The following is a 25,700-nucleotide window of genomic DNA, read 5'->3' on the forward strand; positions in this document are numbered from 1 at the left end:
CCCAAAAAAAAGTGGGCCAAATAAAAAAAAGGCCACAAAAAAAAGAGAATAAAAAGGGGCAATGTTACTATCCTTTTTTTTTCCATACTTGTGCTTCAAAGTAGCACCATGATCTTTATGATAGAAAGTCTCTTGTTTTGTCACTTTCATATACTAGTGGGAATTTTTCATTATAGAACTTGGCTTGTATATTCCAACAATGGGCTTCCTCAAATGCCCTATGTCTTCGTGAGCAAGCAAGTTGGATGCACACCCACTTAGTTTCTTTTGTTGAGCTTTCATGCATTTATAGCTCTAGTGCATCCGTTGCATGGCAATCCCTACTCCGTGTATTGACATCAATCGTGGGCATCTCCCTAGCTCGTTGATTAGCCGCTTCAATGTGAGACTTTCTCCTTTTTTGTCTTCTCCACATAGCCCCCATCATCATATTCTATTCCACCCATAGTGCTATATCCATGGCCCACGCTCATATATTACGTGAAAGTTGGAAAAAGTTTGAGATTACTAAAGTGTGAAACAATTGCTTGGCTTGTCATCGGGGTTGTGCATGATGAGAACATTCTTGTGTGACGAAAATGGAGCATGACCAAACTATATGATTTTGTAGGGATGAACTTTCTTTGGCCATGTTATTTTGAGAAGACATAATTGCTTAGTTAGTATGCTTGAAGTATTATTACTTTTATGTCAATATTAAACTTTTATCTTGAATCTTTCGAATCTGAATATTCATACCACAAATAAGAGAATTACATTGAAAATTATGCTAAGTAGCATTCCACATCAAAAATTCTGTTATTATCATTTACCTACTCGAGGACGAGCAGGAATTAAGCTTGGGGATGCTTGATACGTCTCCAATATAATTTTTGATTGTTCCATGCTATATTATATTCTGTTTTGGATGTTTAATGGGCTTTATTATACACTTTTATATTATTTTTGGGACTAACCTATTAACCGGAGGCCCAGCCCAAATTGCTGTTTTTTTGCCTATTTCAATGTTTCGCAGAAAAAGAATATCAAACGGAGTCCAAACGGAATGAAACCTTCGGGAATGTAATTTTCGGAACAAACGTGATCCAATGGACTTGAAGTGGACGTCAAGCAACAGACGAGGAAGCCACGAGGTAGGGGGCGCGCCTACCCCCCAGGGCGCGCCCTCCACCCTCGTGGGCCCCTCGTGGCTCCACCGACCTACTTCTTCCTCCTATATATACCTACATACCCCCAAACCATCGAAGAGCACCACGAAAACCTAATTCCACCGCCACAGCCTTCTGTACCCGTGAGATTCCATCTTGGGGCCTTTTCCGGCGCTCCGCCGGAGGGGGCATTGATCACGGAGGGCTTCTACATCAACACCATAGCCTCTCCGATGATGTGTGAGTAGTTTACCTCAGACCTTCGAGTCCATAGTTATTAGCTAGATGGCTTCTTCTCTCTCTTTGGATCTCAATACAAAGTTCTCCTCGATTCTCTTGGAGATCTCTTTGATGTAACTCTTCTTTTTGCAATGTGTTTGTCGAGATCCGATGAATTGTGGGTTTATGATCAAGATTATCTATGAACAATATTTGAATCTTCTCTGAATTCTTTTATGTATGATTGGTTATCTTTGCAAGTCTCTTCGAATTATCTGTTTGGTTTGGCCTACTGGATTGATCTTTCTTGCAATGGGGGAAGTGCTTAGCTTTGGGTTCAATCTTGCGCTGCTCGATTCCAGTGACAGTAGGGGAAACGACACATATTGTATTGTTGCCATCGAGGATAAAAAGATGGGGTTTATATCATATTGCATGAGTTTATCCCTCTACATCATGTCATCTTGCTTAAAGCGTTACTCTGTTCTTATGAACTTAATACTCAGATGCATGCTGGATAGCGGTCGATGTGTGGAGTAATAGTAGTAGATGTAGAATTGTTTCGGTCTACTTGTCATGGACGTGATGCCTATATACATGATCATACCTAGATATTCTCATAACTATGCTCAATTCTATCAATTGCTCGACAGTAATTTGTTTACCAACCGTAATACTTATGCTATCTTGAGAGAAGCCACTAGTGAAACCTATGGCCCCCGGGTCTATTTTTCATCATATTAATCTCCCATCAACAAGCTATTTCTATTACCGTTTATTTTGCTTTCTTTACTTTCAGTCTTTATCATAAAAATACCAAAAATATTATCTTATCATCTCTATCAGATCTCACTCTCGTAAGTGACCGTGAAGGGATTGACAACCCCTTTATCACGTTGGTTGCGAGGTTATTATTTGTTTGTGTTGGTGCGTGGGAATTGAGTGTGGCCTCCTACTGGATTGATACCTTGGTTCTCAAAAACTGAGGGAAATAAGTACGCTACTTTACTGCATCACCCTTTCCTCTTCAAGGGAAAACCAACGCAGTGCTCAAGAGGTAGCAGCCCTCACGGTATCTGTCACACCGGCCCTCTTCAATAAATGTATAATCTCCCGTTTCCGTTGCCTTTCGGATGTTTCACGTCGCAGACATGTCTTTGCAGGCCGACGTAAGCCCGTGCACCATATTGTACACCATCGGCGACCAAAAGGCGGACATGGGGAAGGCGACGATAATGAAGCCGAAGGAACCATTGTTCCATAGCCGGCCGATACCCCCTGATGTCTTCAAGGTTTCCGTGGTCAATGTCAAACCGGGCCACGAGAATTTGGCTCCTCCGGTACTAGGGGGGATGACGACGAGACCCCGCGGCGGCTTGGTGGTTGCAATTGGTGGGTCCTGTGGTGGCCAAAGAGTCTGCTTCGTCTGGAGGCGGCCGGGAGCACACCCACGAGCACGCAGCCTCAGCAAGGTATGAACATCAACACCCACCTACCCAATTAGCATCGGTTGTCGTGCTGGCTGATAGCGGACGGGGTGAGGAAGAGGCTCCATTAGTCGCTGATGACGTCGCCATAGATGAGGATGTGGATGACGATGACACTGAATAGTATCTCAATACTGGCGCCTATGATGAGTACTCAGCGTTTGAGCGTCATGAGTCGGTGCCTGAATTGCCGCCTCCGGAGGCTGAACGTATTATAGACGAATTTCTAGTAGGAAAGAAGCATAGGAAGAGATGGAGGAAAGGCAACAAAGTTGCTTCTATGATCCAGCCGCCTCGGCAGCCTCGTGTTCAAGACCGTATACCTATCCCCGGTGTGGCAAAATGGCATATCGCTGGTGAACCAATCCTACCTAAGGCAGCGTTAGAGGCCACACACGGCAATCTAAGGAGACTTCATGACGATGTGCTGCGGAGAGAGAAAAGCCTCATCGCCTCGGAAAATCTAGGATACCCACTCTGTGTGGTTAACATGCCGCGGCAAAGGTCGTACGTCCGCTCATGCCCTGCGGACAAGTTCTTCCTCCGATTCGATTACATCTTCAACATGTTTCACTTGAAGAAACTGGATTTTACGTTTGTCTGCCTTTTTGCCTTGAAGATGAACTACATCATTGGGATTGAGCAGATACCTTATATTTGTGTCGCTGACGCGTACTTCATGCACAAGGGCTTCTTGGCAGTCTGCGCAGAGCACCGTGAATACGCGAGGGACTACATCGTCGATTTCATGGTCGCTAATAAGGACAAGGAGGCGATTCTCTTGCCTTATCATCCCCTTAAGTCATTCGCGCGGATATCCTTCCTTCGATTTCAATCATTCATTTGCTTGGTGGATGCTAATTAATTTGAGGTGTACTTATTTTGCGCAGTGGCGGGGGCGCCGTCCTCATCATCCTTTACCCCCGATACTCCCACGCTCTTTACTTGGACTCGTCGAAGAACATGAACAAAAAGGATTACACCCACATGAAGTCTGTTCTCGATAGTGCTATCTTTTACTACGACGCACGGGGTGGAGAGATCAAGGACAAGAAGAAAAAGGACGGCAGGCCCGCCTTCGGCCATAAGACCGACTTCTGCTGCATCCAGCAACCGAGTGATTCTCTTAGTGATGGACTCTATGTCCTACACCACATGCTGGAGTACAGACGAGATCATCAGGACCTTCGCATGTCACCTAAAACCGGCGATGCCCATATTCTGCAATGGGCTAAGAACGTAGGAGATATCACGGATCATCGACTTCGAGCTGAGTTCTATCACATCCAACATGAACTTGCCCAAGTCATCGTGAAGGAGGTCCTCGACAAAACGGGTCTGTTCTATGAGGAAGGACGAATGTCGTGGGAAGACTTCCGAACATGCTTAGCCGCTCAACGTCTCGACCTGAAGCCTTTCACTAAGCTCGGGGACTATCTTCCTGACTTGGATGGATGGAACGACATGTTGGAGTGATTGTCTATATATGACAATGTGTCCGTTTAGTCCATACATTCTGAATGACGAAACTTTGAGTTATGCACGATGAAACTTTATTTGTGATGTAATTAAACCGTGCTCTTGAACTAGCGAAGATCACTCTGGTTAGGGCATTTTGGGTACGATGAACTTTGTTATTTATGCTTATGATATGTTGCTTCTATTTTTGCCAAGTCTCTCTCTTTCTGTTGCTCAACTATGTATGTTGCATATCATCGACTCGTGTGACGATGCAATGCAGGTGCATAGATCATTGATGACGAAGAAGTGCAACGCCAGGAGTATACGACGAGTGGCCGGAGTGTCAGGCCCAGGTGTACCGGTTTCCGGTTTCCGAGCGACAGCCAGTAGTTAGTTTAGGTTCACGCTAATGCAAGAGAGGGATACAAACTCATGTACGCATAGTTCCGCTCTCACTCATAGTGATAGCTCTTCTCGCGTATATCATTGTATATATGGATGACGATGTAGTTGCAAGTAATCGAGACTTGTATCGCTATTTTCGAGATGATGATGAGAGACCACTTTGTGTTGGATGATGATTATGATGATGACATGATTTGATGAGACTATCTGTATGTATATGCTATGATTATATTTGTATGTGTTTGATATGCTAAAGATTATTGTATAAAGCCTGTTCAAATACAAAACAAATATGCAGAAAAAAATAGAAACTAGCAGTAGCGAGGGGAATAAAGTTAGCAGTAGCGCTCTCTTACCAGTAGCGCGTCCTGGTTAAAAGCACTGCAGCTATTAGCAACAGCGCGTGGCACCAAAGCCCGCTGCTGCTAGCCATGCATATAGCAGTAGCGTGGGACGACACGTGTTATTGCTACATGTTAGCTGTAGCGCCTTATCAGTAGCGCGGCACCCCGCACTACTGCTAGGCAAAATACCCGTGCTACTGCTAGGCTTTTCCCTAGTAGTGCATCGTCGCATCTACCGTGTGATTGTCTTTGCTTCACAGCCGACCCTTCCTAGTACACCTCAAAGCTTGCCCTTTTGCCAGATCCAATGCTCGTGGACCCAGAGGCGCTGCCATGGCCTTCAGTTGTGCCCCTCTTCGAGGTCACGGGATACCCTAGGTCCGGTTCCTCCGGACTGGATGGCGACGGCGTCTCGGCGTCGTCCTCATTCTTGAAGGCGCTATCTTTGATTGCTCGTGGTGTCCCTGGTGTTGGCTCTGGCGATGTTAGTCTTCTTCCTGGTTCAGTATTACCGTTCTTGGCTCAGGTCTTGATAAGTTTAGCTGTGTTGTATTCTTTGTTTGGGACGAGTATCCCTTCTCTCTTTGCTCCAGTCACCATTATCACATCTGCTTGCGTTTGTGTCATGTTGTACCATTCGTTGCACTAATTTTGTTCCTCCTGTCAATGAAAAAATACACAATCTTTGCATATTCGTGAAAAAATGAAAGGCACGTACATACAACGGGACTGTACTTCACCTAGCTGATGGTACATCAAACGAGCAATCAAATGTTTTGCCACCTCTAAAATGTTTAAAAACTCTTAAAAAAATTGCAGGGAAAAATTCGAATCCCGCATGACTTGTTCGTCAAACGTTTTGGTGTCCTTTCAATGGGCTCGCTGCCCGTCAAAATGTCTCAGAAATTGTGCTAGAATTGATTTTGGGCGCACAAAAAAGGGAAACAAGGTAATTTTTAAATCAATAGGAGAAAGAAAATCAATAGATTGTTACTTTAGGAAATTTTCTATTACTCGTACAGCGTGCTCCAACCTGTCACAGCTTCGATCCGTTTTCCTTGCGCGTGACACAGTGCTCTTAGTCTCTGGCTAATCATCCTTAGAAGCTTGACACAGGCCGTAGGATGGGCATCTAACGGTTGAGGGCAAAGTAATTCTCACGAGACATTAAGTCACACGTCATGTGACGTGCTAGCTGTTTGTCCGCCATTTATCCTTTCTATTTCCCTTTCCGCGTTTTGTCCGCCATTTCTCCTTTCTATTTCTACTTGGCCGCCCCGGTATAAGATGATCCAACCCACCCCTGGCCCTCTCCAAACCACCAGCCACAAACCCTAGCCGCAACCATCCATCAGACTGGTGGACAAGCCCCCTGTAGCTGCGGCCGCCTCCATGGAACCAGCGACTGGCAGGCCGTTCTACTGTTTCATTCTCGGCGCAGACGCCAGCGGCCATGAAAGGTCAGTGAATTAGATGTTGGATCGATTTTCTTGTTGCCTTCTTGATATAATTCGGCTGATTCCAATTCGTTAGATCTAATCTCGTGAATATTTATGCATGTTTTGTTTCAAATTAAGCTAAGCGTAGATCCACTGAATCTCCTTTGCAGTATCATCCCAATGACTGATGAGAGGAACTGGGACGACCTCCCGGACGAGCTCGTATCCAAGGTGGCGGAGCTCCTGCTGCGCTCAGATGTGACCGACTACATCCACCTGAGAGACATCAAGCCTTGGAGAGGCGCCGCCCCGAAGCTCGTGGGAATGAATCCGCGCTTCTTCCCACGCCACTGGAAGATGCTGCAGATCCAAGGTGAGGAAGCCAGGTTCGTGAACGTCCTCACCGGCGCCTCCATGCGGCTCAAGATCCCTCGGCACTACGGGCAGGTCCTTGCCTGCGCCGAGGGCTGCCTGCTCTTCGCCGCACCCTCAGGCCGGGGCGCGCACAAGCTGCGCCTGTGCAACCCGGTGACCAGGGCCGTCGCCGACCTACCCAATCTCATGACCAGAGTTATTTCACAAGACTTCAAGGCCGCAGGAATCATCTATGACGTCGACGACGGCGAGGCTCCCACGCCCACCGTGGTGCTCCTCGTGGCGGTATCGGTGTGGTCCATTGACATGGTCCTCTACGCGAGGCCTGGCGACGCCGTGTGGCAGTGGCAATTCTTCGCCCCAAACGAGGACGGCGAGCTTCCGTTGTTCCAAGGCAAGGGCAGCCTCTCCCTGGGCGGCAACTTCTACGTCCCCACCCGCTCAGGGGACGTCCTCAAGCTGGAGCTCCACCCGCAGCCTCACTTCGTGTACGCGGCCACGCAGCAGGAGGTCACTAATCAGGCCAGTCACTTACACTTAAACCTGAGGTCCTACCTGGTGCCGTCTGTCGATGCAGGGATGCTGCTGGTGGTTCGTAGGTTCGAGCACATTGCCGGATACATAGCCGTGTCCAACGTAGTGTTCGAGGTGAACCTCGCAGAGGGCACCCTTACACTACTACAGGACCACAAGGACATCGGCAATCGGAGCATTTTTCTCTGGTGGTTGACGCTCGGCACGCACTGAGAGTGTCCAAGTAGTTAATTACCAGATGTCAGGAAAAAGTGTGCTCAGATGATGAGAGATTTTGTCTGTTTTTTTCGTCTATTGAACAATTTGCTCGCCATTATTAATTAATTCCAGTTCGATCGTGTAAACCTTTTAGTTTATTTATCAATTTCTCAAGATCGATTTCTTCCTGGAACAAGTATAACAGAACCTCCGTCACTGTACTACAACCACAGAGTATGACACGAAGATTTCAGCTGGATGGACTATTCTATTTCCACTCTTAACCGAGCTACTGTGTCATCCATCATGTTATGTTTTCAGGAATGCAATCCATGTTATCTAGGTAGAAATTGATAATATATGTACAAGTAAATACGTTGTTTCTTAGTTCAAGATTTCTAATCCATATGACATATCCCGCGTGTGGAATGTCCGGTTTTGTACGTAGGATTCGAAGTGCATTTGAGTTTATTTAAAAAATTCTCTGCCCTTCCTTTTTATTACGAGCTATTTTATTTTATCCAACTTCATATAATACTTTTCTGTTATCCTGGTTTAGGAATCTCCATACCTAAAGAGAGTGTGACCTTTGCAAAGTTATCTAATATGTCTGCTCAAACATTTACAGTGGATAATTATTACTCATATGTACTGTTTCTCCTAAAGTATGTTTGTAACATTATTAGGATTTAGAGTCCAGACGAATTGATTCCATAAATATGTTTCTCGGCACACTATAACGAGTAGAGTACTGAGCAGTTACCTGTTCTTAGGGTAAGAAGAGCTAGCTGACATAGTGAAAATATTTGTATGACTATAGTTGTGCCTGGAATTTCTGTTGGATCCACTATTCTATTTTGTCTCAACCTAGTGTATGTCCAATCTATGTTATCTGCCTGTATATCCGATCCATATTAAAGATAAAAAATAGATAATGTGTACAACTAAATTCCTTATTTCTTAGTCCAAGATGTGTAATGATTTATCCCACGTGTGGAATTTCTCGTTTATACTATTTGTAGTTCATCTGATTTTATTCCTACGAATTGCTCATCACTTCGATCACTTCATATGAGAAATTTCATGGGATCCAACTTCATAGAATATTTTATATCTTTTGCATATCAATTATTAATCAATGAGACACAAAAAGATCTGTTAGCCCGATTTAAGGTAGCAATGACATTCTAGTTCTGTTATTTTCTGTTATAGGGAATCTCCCTATGTCTAAAAAGCACGATCCTTGCAAAGTTATCTACTATGTCTTCTCAAATATTTACATTGGATGTTTATTAACCATATGTATAGTTTCTCATAAAATATGTCCACAGTTTTTGTAACCGTTAGGATTTTCAGTCAATATATATGAATTGATTCATAAGATTTCTTATGCACTTCATTTCATACAAGAATATTCATTGGATCAAACTCCCTATAATAATTTCTATTATTTTCATGAGACAAGGCAAATGTCTATACAGACATGTTCGATTTAAGCTAGCATGGTATTGTAGTCCTAGTTTTTTTTCTCTCTTGTGGTATGAGAACTCCCCTAATCAAAGAGTTGAAAAACTGCATGGGGCACCTTAGGAATCTCTCCATGTCTAGAAAGCATGACCTTGAAAAGTAATCTAATGAAAGAAAAAAATTTAGAAGGATGTTCCATTACACAACCCTTGGTCGGTTTTGGGTTCCGATAATGCCCAACAAGAGCTAATACCCCAGTATATTCAGGCTTTCGAACCGATTGGGAGAGTTAAGTATCCCAGTCGGTTCCACGGAGAACAATTAACAAATTCTACTTAACAATATTTATTTGCAAATTTTTACACTTATTGTTTACTGATAATTTGCACGCTTTATGGTATAGTGTATATTTGCAAATTTTAATACTGCTGATGAGAGATTTTGTCTGTTTTTTCGTCTATTGAACAATTTGCTGACAGTTATTAATTAATTCCAGTTCCACCTTGTAAACTGTTTAGTTTATTTATAACTTTCTCAATATCGATTTCTTCCTGAACAGGTATAACAGAACCTTCTTTGTGAATGTACTACAACCACTGAGTATGACAGGATGATTTCAGTTGGATGGACTATTCTATTTCCACTCTTAATCTATACTGTGTCATCCATGTTATGTTTGCAGGAATGCAATCCATGTTATCTGGGTAGAATTGTTAATATATGTACAAGTACATACATTACTTTTTAGTTCAGGATTTGCAATCCTTATGATTTATCCCGCGTGTGCAATGTCCGGTTTTGTACGTAGGATTCGCAGCCCATCTGATTTTGTTTAAAAAAGTCTCTTCACTTCCTTTCTTATTACGATTTTTTATTTATCCAACTTCACATAATATTTTCTATCACTTTCATATAAGATCGATCAGCTAAATGGCCATAAAGATATGTTGGATTTAAGGCAGCATTTACATTTTGATAAATGGGATGCAACTTTATGGTACAAGAAATTTCATGGGATCCAACTTCAGAGAATATTTTCTATCCTTTTCATATCATTTATCAATCTCCATGTCTAGAAAGCATGACCTTTGCAAAGTTATCTAATATGTCTTCTCAAAGATTTACATTGGATGTTTATTAACCATATGTATAGTTTCTCATAAAATATGCCCACAGTCTTTGTAACCATTAGGATTTTCAGTTCATATATATGAATTGATTCATATGATTGTTCTAACACACTTCATTTCATATAAGAATATTAATTGGATCAAACTCCCTAGAATATTTTCTATTGTTTTCATTTGATGAGTCAAATTTCTATACAGACATGTTGGATTTAAGCGAGCATGGCATTGTAGTCCTATTTCCCCCCTCTTCTTGTGGTATGAGAACTCGCCTAACAAAAAGTTGAAAAAGTGCATGTGGCACCTTAATTAGCAATCTCTCTATGTCATGAAAGCATGACCATGAAAAGTAATCTAATGAAAGATATAAAAACTTTAGAAGGAGGTTCTATTACACAACCCTTGGTCGGTTTTGGGTTCCAACAATGCCAAACAAGAGCAAATACCCCAGTATATTCAGGCTTTAGAACCGATTGGGAGAGTTAAGTATCACAGTCGGTTCCACATAAAACTATTAAGAAATTCTACGCTACAATGTTTATTTGCAAATTTTTACACTTATTGTTTATTGATAATTTGCATGCTTTATGCTGCAGTGTATATTTGCAAGTTTTAATACACCCTCCATTTTTATTTACTCTGCAGATTAGAGTTGACTGAAGTCAAACTTCGTAAAGTTTGACCAAATTTATATAAAAAAGTACAAAGATTTACTATAAAAAATCTATATGATGTGAAAGTACATTCAATAATACATCTGATGGTATTTATTTGTTATTGCATATGTTAATACTTCTATTTATAAATTTTGTCAAAGTTTAAAAAGCTTGACTTTGACAAAAGCTAATGCGCGGACTAAAAAAACAGAGGTAGTACTGCTGAAAATTTACAAGTTTACGCGGCAGTCAGTTATGTTAGTGTGAAAAAGGTGCCAAAATTAGGACGCAGAATATAGGGGTGTGAAGGGGGAAGCTAGAAAATGTGCGCCCAAATGCAGTACACGTGCATGCAACTCATTGCCTAGACATATAGCTTGGTGCAGCACCCATCTTCTATCTGCTATTAGTCGGCATACCAGATGCATGCAAGTCGAGTGGGCACGATCTAAACCCAGGGCATCTGCACCCACTTTTAAAAGAAAATACATTTTAAGTACGTTTTAAAATGTCAAAAAATCAAAAGAAAATTTCATGCATACATGTTCACAAATGTATGTGCGCGACGCAAAGTTTTGTGCAAAAATATGTTTTTGTTTTGTCTCCGCAAAAAAAACAAATTCCTGTGCTTCTAAATAGCGTTTCACGACACAATTTTTTGTCTCTTTTGCACACGCCATAAAAAAAGTTATTTTTTCGTGAAACTTTATGCACGCACATAGAACATGAATACGTACCCATGCCGCCTTTTTCGGATTTTTTTAGCATTTAGAAATGTGTTTTTCAAAGTGGGTTCATATGTACCCGGGTTTATCCATGCACTTCCCCATGCAAGTCTTACTATTGTTCCAGATACTTACGATAACCATGCTAGGTTGTCCTACCTATTGCAGAACCAGAAACATACCGCAGGATGAACATCCAGTGGCCTGTAGTGGGGGTACCACACCCTCTGGGCACCAAATCCTCACTTTATGTGCATGATCATCTGCTATTTATCACATGTAGCATGAAGAAACAATAGATTATCAATTAAAGGAACACGTGGTCGTTGGTATTTTGATATCAATCCTCTCTCACCTGCATCTGGGTTAACTCTCTAATCCATCTTCTGTAGCTAGTTGAAAGGTCAACTGGGGTTGAGAGGTTGAGTGGATAGGTAGGATGAGACAGAAGTGAAGCGAAGTTCTTCCAAACTCATCTTATGTGACTTCCGCATTTTGCAGATAAAATTTATTGTCTACCACCACAGCACTTCATGGTCTAGGGGATGTGCTTGCGGATGCCTCTCATTCCACTATCAGATTTCTTTTTATTCTTATCTCTCTGTCTTGCTACCAAATCTTGACAGAAGTCCGCCATTTGTGTAAGCTAGAGAATAGGAAATAAGACAGTCAGACTCGATAAGCTGAAGATAGTGAGTTTGACATACCTCTAGCTATGACTGGAGGTAGTATATTATATGTAAGTGATGCCCATGTGAAGTTGGCGGGCACATTAGCTACATCTTTTAATGTCGAAGCAATCTCATAAATTACATCCAAAACTCTGCAAGTGCATGTGATGCAATTCATCCACATCTACTATTTATAATAAAACCACGTAAGAGTATTTTCATATGAGTCACTTCTGGAACAAACGTCTACGCCAAGATCCAAACTGCGGGAACTCGGAAAAGACTGGATAATCCGAGAGTACTTCTCAGCAAAGAGTGGCACACTGCACAGACATGCCGGCGCTGAGAGTCTGGTAAAAGGAACTCGGCAAACAAAACAGACTTGATTTACACATGGCAAAATGAGTCCACGTGGCACGGCCGGTCGCTTGATTTTATGGATATTGATATGCATGCATGTATTGTATGGATAATCGGATAGATAATATGGATATTGATATTACTGTTTTATACTTTTTAATTTTTTCTTTATCTTTTATAAATTCAAAGAGGAGAGGATATAACATTTTAATTTGTTTATATAGATGTAGCTAGGTCAATTCATGTCTACTATAGTTTAGCAATATGGAAAGGGAAAGAAAATTGAAAACGGAAGTTAATTATTACAAATTGCTATGTTTTGTTGAATTGGGGATATTTGCACTAGCTAGAGTTTTTTGTGGTGAATATATACTGCCATCACATGAGATGGAAGGTGTTCAATTTTTTGTGATGAATATGTAATCAGTCAAGCCGCTTCCGAGGGAGGATCTAGTTTTCAAGAGGGTATGTGTCAAGTTTGTGAAGAAAGTGTGGGGCCATTTTTGCGTTGGCCTCGAAACTTTTTCTGCACTCAAATGAGGCCACAACATTACACGCTCAAGCCCTGACCTTGAAATAAATTCAGGATAAATGTGAGCACCGGGATTTGAACCATATTGGTCTGGGGATACCACTGTCCTTCTAACCATCCAACCATATGTTGGTTCGTTTTTTTTTTCTTGAGAACCATGGAAAAACCTACACCATGGTGGTTACAATCTCCTTCATCATTACAGCTATTGCATCATCCGGGACCATTGCAATCAGACTAAAGTCCCCGGTTCTTCTAGCTATGGCTGCTAATTCATGAGCAAGAGAGTTTTTGTTTCGGTTGACGATGCTGACTTCCCAACTGGAGAAAGCATACATCTGCCTCTTGGCATTGGCCAGGACTGCACGGCAGGCTGATCTGCACTCCCATTTCGCCGACTGGAGCAGCCCTCCAATGCTCGCGCAGTCTGTTTCTAAGATGATATGTCCTCTGAAAAGGCCTGCAAAAGTGGTTATCCCTAGCTCGACGGCTGCACCCTCTGCTTCTTCTGCTGAGTGGCAGCGGTCAAGGCGTTTGCCGATGGACATGAGCACCCGGCCCAGGTGGTCTCTGGCTACTGCTCCTCCCCATGCCTCACCAGATTCATGCAGGAAAGCAGCATCTATATTCAACTTTACTGCATCAGAAGGTGGAGCTCCCCAGTAGTTTGCACCCGGCTGCAGAGGTACATGAACGATTGTTGGGAAAGTTGATAACTTGTTTTTGTTCCTCTCCTCGAGTGGGTCGTCGTCAGCCACTATCAGGTCCGCATGTAGCCTCAGTAATCCCTGCACCACACCCGAGACTGTCTCTTTTCCATCACCATGTATGACACTGTTCCGCAGGTTCCACGACTGCCAGAGTACCAACATAATTTTCCTCCTGACTTCCTCGGGGTTTGCGATTAACAGCAACTGCAGCCAATCTAAACTCCGATTCATTTGGGAGAGCCCAGTGTTCCCTCATTGCATGCCTCAACGCCAGGCTCCTGGTACATGCAATGTTAGCATGATATTCGTCCTCCCTACACATGCCACATATCTCACATACATCATCGGTGGCAATGGTTCTTTTGCATGCATTATGTTTGGTGGCAAGCGAGTTGGTGGCTGCTCTCCAACCAAAGATTTTAACTTTGTTTGGAGTCCTCGCTTTCCAAATAGCATCCCAAATTCTTGCTTATAGAGCTAGAGGCTGATGCACTATTGTTTCTCTTCAAAGAGTCTGCAAGTTTGTATGCACTCCCACTACTAGGGAAAACCCTAGCAGCAGCGCGGGTTCTAGGTATATCAGTAGCGCGGGGTCCGGCGCTACTAATAAGGCGCTACAGCTCACCCGTAGCAGCAGCGCGTGCGCGCCCGCGCTACTGCTATACAAGTTTAGCAGCAGCGTGTTGCGTGGAAGCTCGCTACTGCTAATAGCTCTAGCGCGCTTTGTCTGGACGCGCTACTGCTACTATAACGCGGCTGCTAACTTTTCTCCACTCGCTACTGCTAATTTTAGTAGTTTTTAATTTTTTTCTACATATTTGTTTTGTATTTGAACAGGCTTTATACAAGAATCTTTAGCAGATACAAATGTCATCATGATACACATACAAATGGCTGCGAGACCACAAATGTAATCATAGCATATACATATAAATAGTCTCATCATAATCATCATCCAACACAAAGTGGTATCTCGTCATCATCTCAAAAATAGCGATACATGCAAGTCTCGAATACTTGTAACTACAACGTCATCCATCTAAACAATGGTATACGCGAGAAGAGCTATCACTACGAGTGAGAGCGGAACTATGCAGTACATGAGGCGGCGGTTACGAGTCCTCTCTCGCGCTAGCGTGAACCTCAAGTAACTAGCTTCTCCTTCTTGTCTGCTTTTGAAGCCTTTATGGCTGGCGCCCGAGACCCCATTCACTTGTGCCTGAGACTTAGGCCACTCGTTGTACACCCCCGCAACCTTTCCTTTGTACACGACATAGCACTGCCATCTCACCATCAAGAAACTAGGTACCTGTTAGAGATGCATCTTCATCAAGAGGATGTACAATCATATGCAACAAAATATATTAGAGCAACACGAAAAAGAAAGGGTTAGCAACTAGATGCAACATACAGTACGCAAACTAATTAACTAGAGGTACGCAGGTCATCGTACCCAAACTAACAAAGTAGCGTTACGCAAGTTCGGCAGGGACCGTGGACATCACAAAGTTTCATCGCTACAGAAAGTATACAAGTTCAACCGACACATATCATCATCATCGACATCGTAAATCACTAGAAGTTCCATCCTTCCATATCATCGAGGATGGACTCTAGCTTCTTGAACGGCGTGAGGTCTTGACGTTGCATGCCTATGCGAGTTCGGACGTCAGCTCGCGATATAGGGCCGTGGTGGGACATCCCCTTCTCATCGAGGACTTCTTTCATGATGATCCTCGCAATGTCCCTTTGGATGCGAAAGAAGTCATCTCTAAGTTTATAATCCGATTCTCCATGAGATTCCAGCCACTTGTGGATATGATCATCATTTCTGCTTATCATGCGAAGCTTTTGGTGATCCGCGCTGAACTCAATCATGAGATGGAGGATGTAGAATCCATCCTTCTTGCTTGGTTTTGGGACATGGATGCAGCAGAAGTTAGTTTTATGCGCGAAACTCATCTTCTTGTTCTTTTGTTCCCTGATCTGCATGTGGCCACCTCTAATGCTGAATCCTTGGAGAGCATCATCTATAATATTCATTATGTGGGTGTAGTCCTTCTTCTCATAGTCTTCGGAAGGGTCGAAATACACGCCGTGGGAGACTCGCGGGTAAAGAACGATAAGGACGGCGCGCCCGTTGCTGCGGGGAAAAGACACCTCAAATTATTCTGCATATGAGCGAGAAGGAATGATTGAAATTGTACGAAAGGGTTGTCCGGAACTGACTTACTTTGGATGATAAGGCAGGAGGACAATTTCCTGGTCCTTATTCTGTACCATGAAGTTTTGGAGGTAGTCCCTAGCAGTTTTACGCTCAAAGTCGCCGAGACTCAAGAAAGACTCGTGCATGTAATACGGATCCGCCACACAGATTTGCGAAACTTCATCTCTCTTCATGACGGAGCTCATATGTAGCGCAAAATGGCGGACGATTGTAAAATTGAGCCGCCTTGTCAGAAACATCTCAAAGATATGGTCAAACCGCAGGAAGAACACCTCCGCGGGCCGTGTGTCAACGTAGCACTTCCCCTCAGGCACACGAGCCGCGTATGTCGGATATCCTGGATCCTTCAAGGCTAGTAGGCTTTTCTTAGTCGACAGCACATGGTTGTGCAGTCTCCTGAGATCCCCTGATGCTGCCTCCAGCTGTTTTGGCGGTAGCATCGGCTCGCCCGTGAGATGGAACATGGCCGCACCTTTCACGGGTACACGCTCTTCAGAATCCATCGTCTGGCTGCTATGTGCTCTGGCTTGTTTGGAGGCAGCTATCTTCCCCGATCTCTTCCTCTCCTTTTTCTTGGGCACACCTTCCAGACCCTTCCTTAACACCTGCCCAAGTGTTCTCGGGCTAAGCACTGTACGACCCCCGGCTAGTTGAGCCTGTGTTGAGGCAGCATCTTCAGGCATGTCCTGTGAGGATTTCATGAAGAGAGACTTTTTGCAATCCCTGCTACGACCTTCCTGCCCGAGCAGATCATCCATATCCTCATTAGCATGCTGATAGCCCGATTCGTCATATGGTTGACTCATCATATCTATGTCAGTCATACGCGTTTGTATTGAGGAAACCCATTGGGTCGACCTCCGTCTCATCATCCATTCTCTGTTCTACAGGACCGATTACATCAGCTAGTACTATTGCACCCCCTTCATCACGTCGTCCGCCGCTCTCACCCGACACTACAGGAGCTGGTAATTGCGTAGGCGGGGTGGTGGTCTCCGCACATGCTTGTTGATGTTTGGTTATTGGTGTGCTCTCGGCCGGCTCCAGACGAATAAGATTCTTCGGCCATAGCAGCACCCAACCCTTGCAACTTCCAATCCATGGCAGGGTCTCGTCGTCCTCTCCCACATGCTGTACTGGAGGAGGCAAATCCTCGTGCCCCAATTTCACACTGGACAAGTTAACCCTGAAGTGCTCAGCGGGGATCGGCTGGTTGTGGAACGTGGGTTGCAAGGGGTTCATTATCATCCCCTTTCCCACGTCCACCTTCTGGCCTTTGATCAAGTAGAGTATGGTGCACGGGGTTTCTTCGGCCTGCAAACACATATGTCTGTGGCGTAAAACATCCGAAAGGCAACGAAAATGGAATATATATATATATATATATATATATATATATATATATATATATATATATATATATATATATATATATATATATTGGTGCGACATGTAATTACCGTGAGGGCGTCGAGCTCAGCCAAAGACGAAGGCCCACCTAGCGCGCCAGAGACTTAGGACGGGCTGCTATGAGCGGGAGCGACTGCGAGAGGAGGCCCGGTTGCATGAGCAAGTGATGGTGCGGTGGTGTTGTTGTTCACAGAGTTGCTCCTGACGAAACTGGGCAACGGGAAATCATGTACCGTCTTGTCTGGATTTTCCTTCGTCCAGTTGATGATAGCTGGAACCAAGTTAGTAGCGAAATTATTTCTGCAGGCAGTTACAGCTACATTGACTGCCTGCTGTAGCAACTCATTTTTCTCCTCGGCTGTTTTTTCGCGTCCTCAGCTGCTTTTTTCTCGACCGCAAGCTTCACCTTCTCGTCGATGTCCGCCTAACTAAACTTCATTTTCTGCTTCTTGGCCTCCGGGCCCTCGTTGTAAAACACCTTCCACATGGCGCCGTCTCCAGCGCCGTGCACACGACCATATTGCGGCCGTTGGCCCAAAGGGAGTCCCTTAAGTTCGTTCAAGGCCCGGTTGAGAGGGGTGTTCCACTTGGGCCTCATCGGAGAAGTAGGGCTTTCAGTTGCAAGCTGGTGTTGCTTCTCCTGCAGAAGGAGCATGAACCGTTTAGGAATGTGTAGTCGACTAGATCTGGAGCTAAATGTAAGGTGGTAAAAGAATAATTACCAGTAGTCTAATCAATTTCCTCGTGATCTGGTCCGTGTAAAAAACCTTCTTTTCCTTGTCCCACTTGTAGCGGGCCCTGATGAAGTCACACTCCAAGGGGTTGGTGAACTTCGCGAAGGTGTATGGGATACCCGCGGCTTCACGTTCCGCGTCCTCCTTATCCCATATGTACCTTTTACCGAGGTAGCCACGGCTTCCGAGGCAATGCTTCCCCGTGTTCCTTTGCCGAAGGCTCTTGAATTTCGCAGTCTTAGACTTGGCTGCCTCGGTAGCGCAAGTGTCCTTGAACTTTTCGAACTCCTCTTCCGTAAGTGTCGGATTTTCCTCCAGAATCTTGGACAGGGGTTCCTCAGCCTCAATAGCTATAGCGGTTTCGTGTAGAAACCGCTACTGCTACCTTGACTAGCTCTAGATCTTTTCTCAAAAAAGCAATGCTGCTATAAGCAGTACCTATATAACAGTTTTCCTGTTTGTTTCCTTCTATTTTCTTTTCCTTTTATTTTCTCTCACTTTTTTTCCGAGAGCAGTGAACGAAGGGAATTGAAGGTGATATATATTGCATCATTTGACGGTTAAATATATATACAAAATAAGAACATATATATTACATCATTGGACCCATGCATAATAATGGCTAAGTGTGTATACAGAATAGGAACATATATATTACATCATTTGACCGATAACATACGGTTCCTCAGCATTGACGTTTTCGTTTTTGAGTCAGCTTCTTTCCCTTCTTATTCGTTGAAGAATAATTGAGCCCCTCATTGTGACTTTGCCTTTTCCATGGAGTACGATTTTTCTTAGGTAATGTAGTATTGATTCTTCTTTTGACGTATACTTCATCATCATCATCATCTTCCCTCATTGCGTTGTCGTACTGATCGTAGTCTTCCTCATTGGCGACTCCATCCATTCCAATGATGTTCCTTTTGTCCCTCCTCACGACAACATGGCTGGGATTGCGCGGGTCGGTTATGAAGAAGCATTGTGTCACGTGCTTAGCGTGTAGCCATGGCTCGTTTTTTGCGATAGCATTCACGGTAGCACTCTTGGCGTCGGGTATAGTCATGGTAGTGAAATTCCGGTTTTCTCTTTCGACATTCTTAGCCCATCTGACACGGAACATCATCGTGTTATGCAGTCCAGAGTAGTCAAGCTCCCAGATCTCCTCGACCCTTCCGTAAAATCTTTCAGTTGCGCCGTTGTCGCTGCCGGTCATGCATTCCATCGTCACCCCTGAGTTCCGATCATCACTGTCCATATCTTTGGCCTCCATGTAGAACGTGTATCCGTTGATATCGTATGCCTGATAGGTTAGGCGGTTGGGCGAGGGGCCATGTGCTAAGGCGTATATGAGCAATCCGTCCTTAGAGCCCTCCTCCAGGGGATTAGCAATAATATGCTCTTTGAACCAATGTAGCAAAGTGGAGTTGTGCTCTCTAGTAACTTCGGCGTTCGTCCTGCATACACCCCGGTCACGATACTTCTTTGCGATAATTTCTTTGTGCAGTGCCACGAAAGGATCTACCTCGTCTAGGTGTTGTAGCACTACCAAGTTGGCTATGTCAAAGTCGCTGCTTCGATCTGAGTATGCCACGTGCAGTTCCCTGCGACCGTTGGAGTGACCTTCTCCTTCGAGCCTCCCATCGTGCTTGTTAATGGGCAAACAAACACTAACACCAGGCGGCTGGTCTGTGCCATATAGAAAATTCTCGCAGAAAGTGATGCACTCTTGTGTCAGATAGCCCTGGACGATGCTTCCATCCGGACGGGAAATGTTACAAACGAATCATTTGATGATCCCATTCATCCTCTCAAACGGCATCATGTTGTGCAGAAATGACGGCCCCAGGTCTATTATGTCGTCCACAATATGGACACACATATGCACCATCACGTCAAAGAACGCGGGCGGGAAGTACATCTCAAGCTCATTTAGTATCACAACGATCTCTTCATGTAGCCTTCGGAGCTGCTTCAGACTGATCGACTTTCGAGAGATGGCGTCGAAAAAGTTGCAGAGACCAATAACCGTGTCACGGACGTGCTTGTCCATTATCCCTCTAAGGGCAACAGGTAGTATCTGCGTCATCATCACATGACAGTCATGGGACTTCATCCCACTGAACCTTTTCTTGTCCGTGTCTAGATATCTGCTTATCTTGCCACAGTAACCAGAACTAACTTTGACTCCGGTAAGGCACTTAAAGAATTGATCGATCTCAGCCTGACTTAAGGTGAAGCAAGAAGGGGGGCAATAATCCTCTTTCTTTATTTTCTTGCCCTTCTTCTCCCGCGCCTCTGTCTCCGTCTCTGTCTCGTCTGACTTTTTACGGGGCGGCATGTGCAGATCTTCCCTGATATTCAAATCTTGCAAGTCTTTTCTTGCCTTCGGCCCATCCTTGGTCTTATCCGGCATGTTCATCAGTGTCGCGAGCAAGCTCTCAAGGACATTCTTACAGATATGCATTTGATCAAGGCAATGAGGTGTATCGAGTTTGTGCCAGTACTCCAAGTTCCAGAACACAGACCTCGTCTTCCATACCTTCAGCAGCGGCTCCGGCTCCTTTTTTGTCGTCTTTCCCGGTGCGGGGCACTCCTTCTAGTTTTTCAATAGCTCGTCGATTTCGGCACCGCTCCGCTTACGTGGAGGTCCTCGATGCTCAGCGTGACCATTGAATAGATCTCCACGTTTTCTCCACGGGTCGTCCTGTTCGAGCCATCTTCGATGCCCCATGTACACGATTTTCCCAGACCCGCCATCTTTCATTGACGTTAGCTGCTGAGACGTCATATCATCCATGCACCGCATGCATCCGCAATATCCATGGCGCACCTGGCCTGCGACATATCCGTAATCAAGATAGTCGTGCACCGTCGTGACTAGCGCGGCTCTCATGTAGAAATACTCGCCTTTGCTGGCGTCCCATGTCTTGGTCGGTGTTTTCCATAACGTGTGTAACTCTTGAAGTAGCCCTAGATACAAACTAATATTATTTTCTGGTTGTTTCGGCCCTTGAATAAGCATGCTCATGTGAATATACTTCGACTTCATGCACAACCAGGGGAGGTTGTACATCCATACAAACACGGGCCATGTGCTATGGTTGGTGTTCTGGTTGCCAAACGGATTCATGCCATCGGTACACGCGCCGAGCATGATGTTCCTTGCATCACATTCGAAATATCGATAGAAGCTGTTAAACGCTCTCCACTGGCTTCCATCCTTGACGTGTCTCAGCTTCGGATCATCTCCATCGTCGGGCTTTTTCCTTTCCGCGTGCCAGCGCATTAGCCTTGCTTCCTTGGGATCTATGAAATACCGCTGGAGACGGGGAGTGATCGTAAGTACCATACAACTTTCTGGGGACATTTCTTCCCGGCCTTCTTGTATCGAGAAGCATTGCATACCGGACAGCTTGTTTTTTCCGCGTGCTCCTTCCGATAAATTATGCAATCGTTGATGCATGCATGGTATCTAACGTGCGGCAGATCAAGAGGGCACACGATCTTCTTGGCCTCATCAACACTAGTAGGACATAGATTCCCCGCAGGAAGAACATCCTTTAGGTACTTGAGATGCTCATCGAGGCTAGTGTCGGTCCATTTGTTTTTAGCCTTCGTCTTCAGGAGTTCAAGCGTGAAACTCAAGCGGGTCACCTCAGGATTGCAACCATCATACAATGGAGTGTTCGAGTCTACCACCAGTTGCTCCAGCTTAGCCTCCTCTCTAGAAGGAGCTCTCTCAGTACTCGTCTCCTTGCGAAGCAGAGCTTGAACATGAGAGTCCCGCACGATTGAACTTAGTACCGACGAACTCTGCTGCATGGAGTCCACGTTCTCTCCGCCGCCATCTCCGGCCCCTTCTATTCCGCCATGTCCGGCCCCTTCTCCGCCGCCATGTCCGGCCTCTTCCCCGCCGCCATTATCGATCATCTCTTCGTCTTGCCCCGTGTCGTCATTGCCTGCCCCGTCGGCGTCCTCAACATCGTCATCCTCATCTTCAATTATCCACCGAGTATAGCCATCCATGAAATCAGTCATGAGCAAGTGCGCTTCGACACGACCATCGTCGTACGGGTCAAGCCAAACTATTCCTTTGCATTTTCTACACGGACATAAAACTTCTGTCCGGTTATTTTCTTTCATGTCCTGCACTGCCGACCGCAACCACCTGTCCACCATCGTTCCACTGACCATCATGAATGTTTGCACGGTAATAATAAACAAATTGATTATAAAAATGCGTGCATGCATCAAAGTCATACAAAAATTTGGCATGATCTTCCCTAAAAATAGGACATATATAGATCTAGAGTTTGCCCGGAATTCACCGAAATGGAAATAAATCGACATTTCGGCAAAACATAGGCAACTCAAAAGCACAATTTGGCGTCAACTCATGCCACACACACAATTTCCATCATATTGCCCAATTATCATATCACACACACATACACATATTTCCATTTTGCAAAAGCATGAAATTTTAATCACCTCTATCTCGAGATCGAGCACACGGTGGAGATGATGATGTAGGGAGATCAAAAGTGCACAAAGCTCTTCTTGACAAAGATAGATCTAGTTAGGGGGCAAATAGGTCACTTAACTAAATGCTACATCTACCTAGCTAGCTAATTTGGGAGGAGACAACTTCAACTAGTGGAGGGGGAAGGAATAAGAGAAAGGAGATGCATTAATGGAGGTGGTTAGTTAGCTAGGAGTAATGAAGAGAGAGAAAGGTAGGTAGAAGAGGGAGAGTAATGGGGGGAGAAGTATTGAGGAAGAAGAAGAGTGAGAGAGGGAGGATGTGGGAGGTAGGGGAAAGGGAGGAGAGGAGATGGGGGAGGGGAGGACGGGTGGAAAAAGGTGGTGGGGTGCTGCGTCTTAGCAGTAGCGCGGGAGGGAAAACACGCTCCTGCTAACAGCATACCAGCAGCGCGCTTTTCCCACACACGCTATTGCTAAACGGGGCCAACCGTGTGGACAATTTCAAAATTAGCAGCAGCGACGTGAGTAAAAAGCGCGCTACTACTATTGCATTAGCGGTAGCGAGGGTTGTCACACCGCACTGCTGCTAAACTTAGGTTGTTGGTTACTGTCGGTCGATTTTTCTAGCAGCGCGGTTTAGCCCTCACACGCTACTGCTAAACTTGCATTAGTAGCGTGTTTTTCATGGCCTCGCTACTGCTAATTAGCAGTAGAGCTTGTTTTTGTGCCGCGATGCTGCTAAGATTCTACGTATAAGGTTTTCCCTAGTAGTGTCCTGACTGTAAATATCCCTGATTTCTCATAGTTCCATGCCACGCATCAACCTCTCCCTTCGGTATTCTCATCTTGCAGATATCCTCAGCGTCATAGTTATGGAAAATTTGTTTCACTAGTTCAACTTTCCATTCCTTAGTTTCATCATCTATTAGCTTATTAACCCATCTGAGCCTCGATCTTCTCACAAAAGAGGCTGCTCTCAGTCCTTCCTTCCTATGGATCCATTGGTCCCTTGTGATTTGTATATTTTTGCCATCTCCAATACGCCAGATGAGGCCTTTTTTAAGAAGTTCCAGCCCAAACTCTATGCCCCTCCAGACCGGAGATGCATCCGAAGAGAAGAATGTATCAAGCAGGTTTCCGTTCGGGTAATATTTTGACTTGAGTACCCTCGCACACAGGCTATCTGGATTCTGAATCAATCTCCAACCCTGTCTGGCAAGAAGAGCCTGATTAAAAAGGTGCATATCACGAAATCCAGTGCCCCCCGCTCTTTTGGGATTCGTCATATTCTCCCACGACATCCAATGAACTCTCCTCTTGTCATCTTTGTCGCCCCACCAGAAATCTCTTATGATCTTCTCATATTTATCACAAAAGCTCTGGTTTAGTTTGAAAACACCCATAATGAAGGTGGGAAGGGCCTGTGACACCGCTTTGACATTGACCTGTTTGTCACCCCTCTCACACGCTGTGCTTGGTCCCCCGAGGCCTTGAAAAATAACAGGCTATCATCAGCAAATAAGAGGTTGGAAATCCCCGGGCATCCACGCGCGATCTTTATGGGTGTAATGCTCCCTGACTCCACCTCACACCTCAGAAGGTAGGACAAGGTATCAACAACAAATAGGAATAAATATGGGCTTAGCGGGTCACCTTGTCTGAAACCTTTGGATGGTGAAAACGATTCCAGCATCTCACCATTAAATCGGACAGAGAATTTCACCGATCTGACACAAGTCATAACCCACTTAATCCACTTTACATCAAATCCCATCTTTCGGAGGACCCCTTCCAAGAAACACTAGTCGACCCGATCGTAGGCTTTCACAAGGGCAAGCTTATACGCACAGTGGGTATCTCTCCAATTTTTACTGCTCTGGATTTTGTGGAAGCATTCAAACACTATGATTGCATTGTCCGTAATCAGTCTGCCCGGAATAAAAGCGCTCTGGGACTCGAGATGAGGTCATTAAGGAAAAGGCGCAGTCTGTTGACCAACACTTTGGATATGATCTTGTAGATAATGTTACATATGCTTATTGGGCGATAGTCTTTTATCCTCTGTGGGTCATTAACTTTCGGAATCAGAACAATGGTGGTCTCGTTTACTCCCTCCGGCATAATACCATCAGCAAAGAAGCCGAGGACACCTTGTACTACCTCCTCTTTTACAACTGTCCAGTTCCTTTGGAAAAAACGAGCAGGGAATCCGTCCGATCCTGGCGCCTTTAGTGGTCCGATCTGGAATAGGGCGTCACTCACTTCTTTCTCCGTGTATGGCTTGGTTAGTGCTTCATTCATATTAGCATTCACTCATCGTAGGCAAATATCAATCAGGTGTTGTGGTGTCACGTCGCCATCCTTCTCATACAGGCCCTTGAAATACCCGTTTATTTCTGTATGAATTTGTTCGCTGCTATCTGCCCAAGTTCCGTCGTCCCTTTTCAGTATGACAATTTTGTTTTTCTTTCTCCTCCAAGTGGCTTTCCTGTGGAAAAACTCTGTGTTCCTATCTCCTTCTCTTAACCACCTAATTCTTGAGCGTTGCTTCCACATGAGCTCCTCTCGTAGAAGCCATTCATCCAAGTCAGATTCAACTTTCCTTATTCTGTTTTCTATAGCCGGAGACTGGGGTAGGAGTCTTAACTTCTGTAGCGAGCCGTGGAGGGATCTGATGCTATTTTGGACCGAGCTAAACTCCTTTTGCGCCCAGCAACTCAGCACGTCTTCCATCGATTTTAGTCTACTGGCCACCCCCTTGAGGTTATGTTCTACATCCCCTTTCTTCTAGGTATTACCAATCATATCCGACAGAGAATCAAGCCTCTCCCACATCTGCTCATACCTGAATGTTTTCTTAATTGGTCTCCACTCATTCCTGTTGCCAAAATGGAGCAGAAGGGGAGGGTGATCGGATCTCGACGAGCAGATATGTTCAATTGTTGCTGCCCTAAACACCTTACTCCATTCCGGGCAAGCCACTCCC

General features: G+C 44.7%; 2 protein-coding genes across 2 annotated transcripts; one reads left to right on the forward strand and one right to left on the reverse strand.

Moving 5' to 3' along the window:
* Window positions 1-6,683: 6,683 nt before the first annotated feature.
* Window positions 6,684-7,625, forward strand: LOC141040632 (uncharacterized). Its single transcript, XM_073506748.1, has one exon. It carries the CDS (start codon window positions 6,684-6,686, stop codon window positions 7,623-7,625), a length of 942 nt encoding a protein of 313 aa, XP_073362849.1.
* Window positions 7,626-13,315: 5,690 nt separating this feature from the next.
* Window positions 13,316-14,089, reverse strand: LOC109751095 (uncharacterized). The gene has a single exon (XM_020310001.1). It carries the CDS (start codon window positions 14,087-14,089, stop codon window positions 13,316-13,318), a length of 774 nt encoding a protein of 257 aa, XP_020165590.1.
* Window positions 14,090-25,700: the final 11,611 nt, after the last annotated feature.

The sequence above is a fragment of the Aegilops tauschii genome, chromosome 2 (assembly GCF_002575655.3).
Source record: "Aegilops tauschii subsp. strangulata cultivar AL8/78 chromosome 2, Aet v6.0, whole genome shotgun sequence".
Classification (NCBI taxonomy): Eukaryota; Viridiplantae; Streptophyta; class Magnoliopsida; order Poales; family Poaceae; genus Aegilops; species Aegilops tauschii.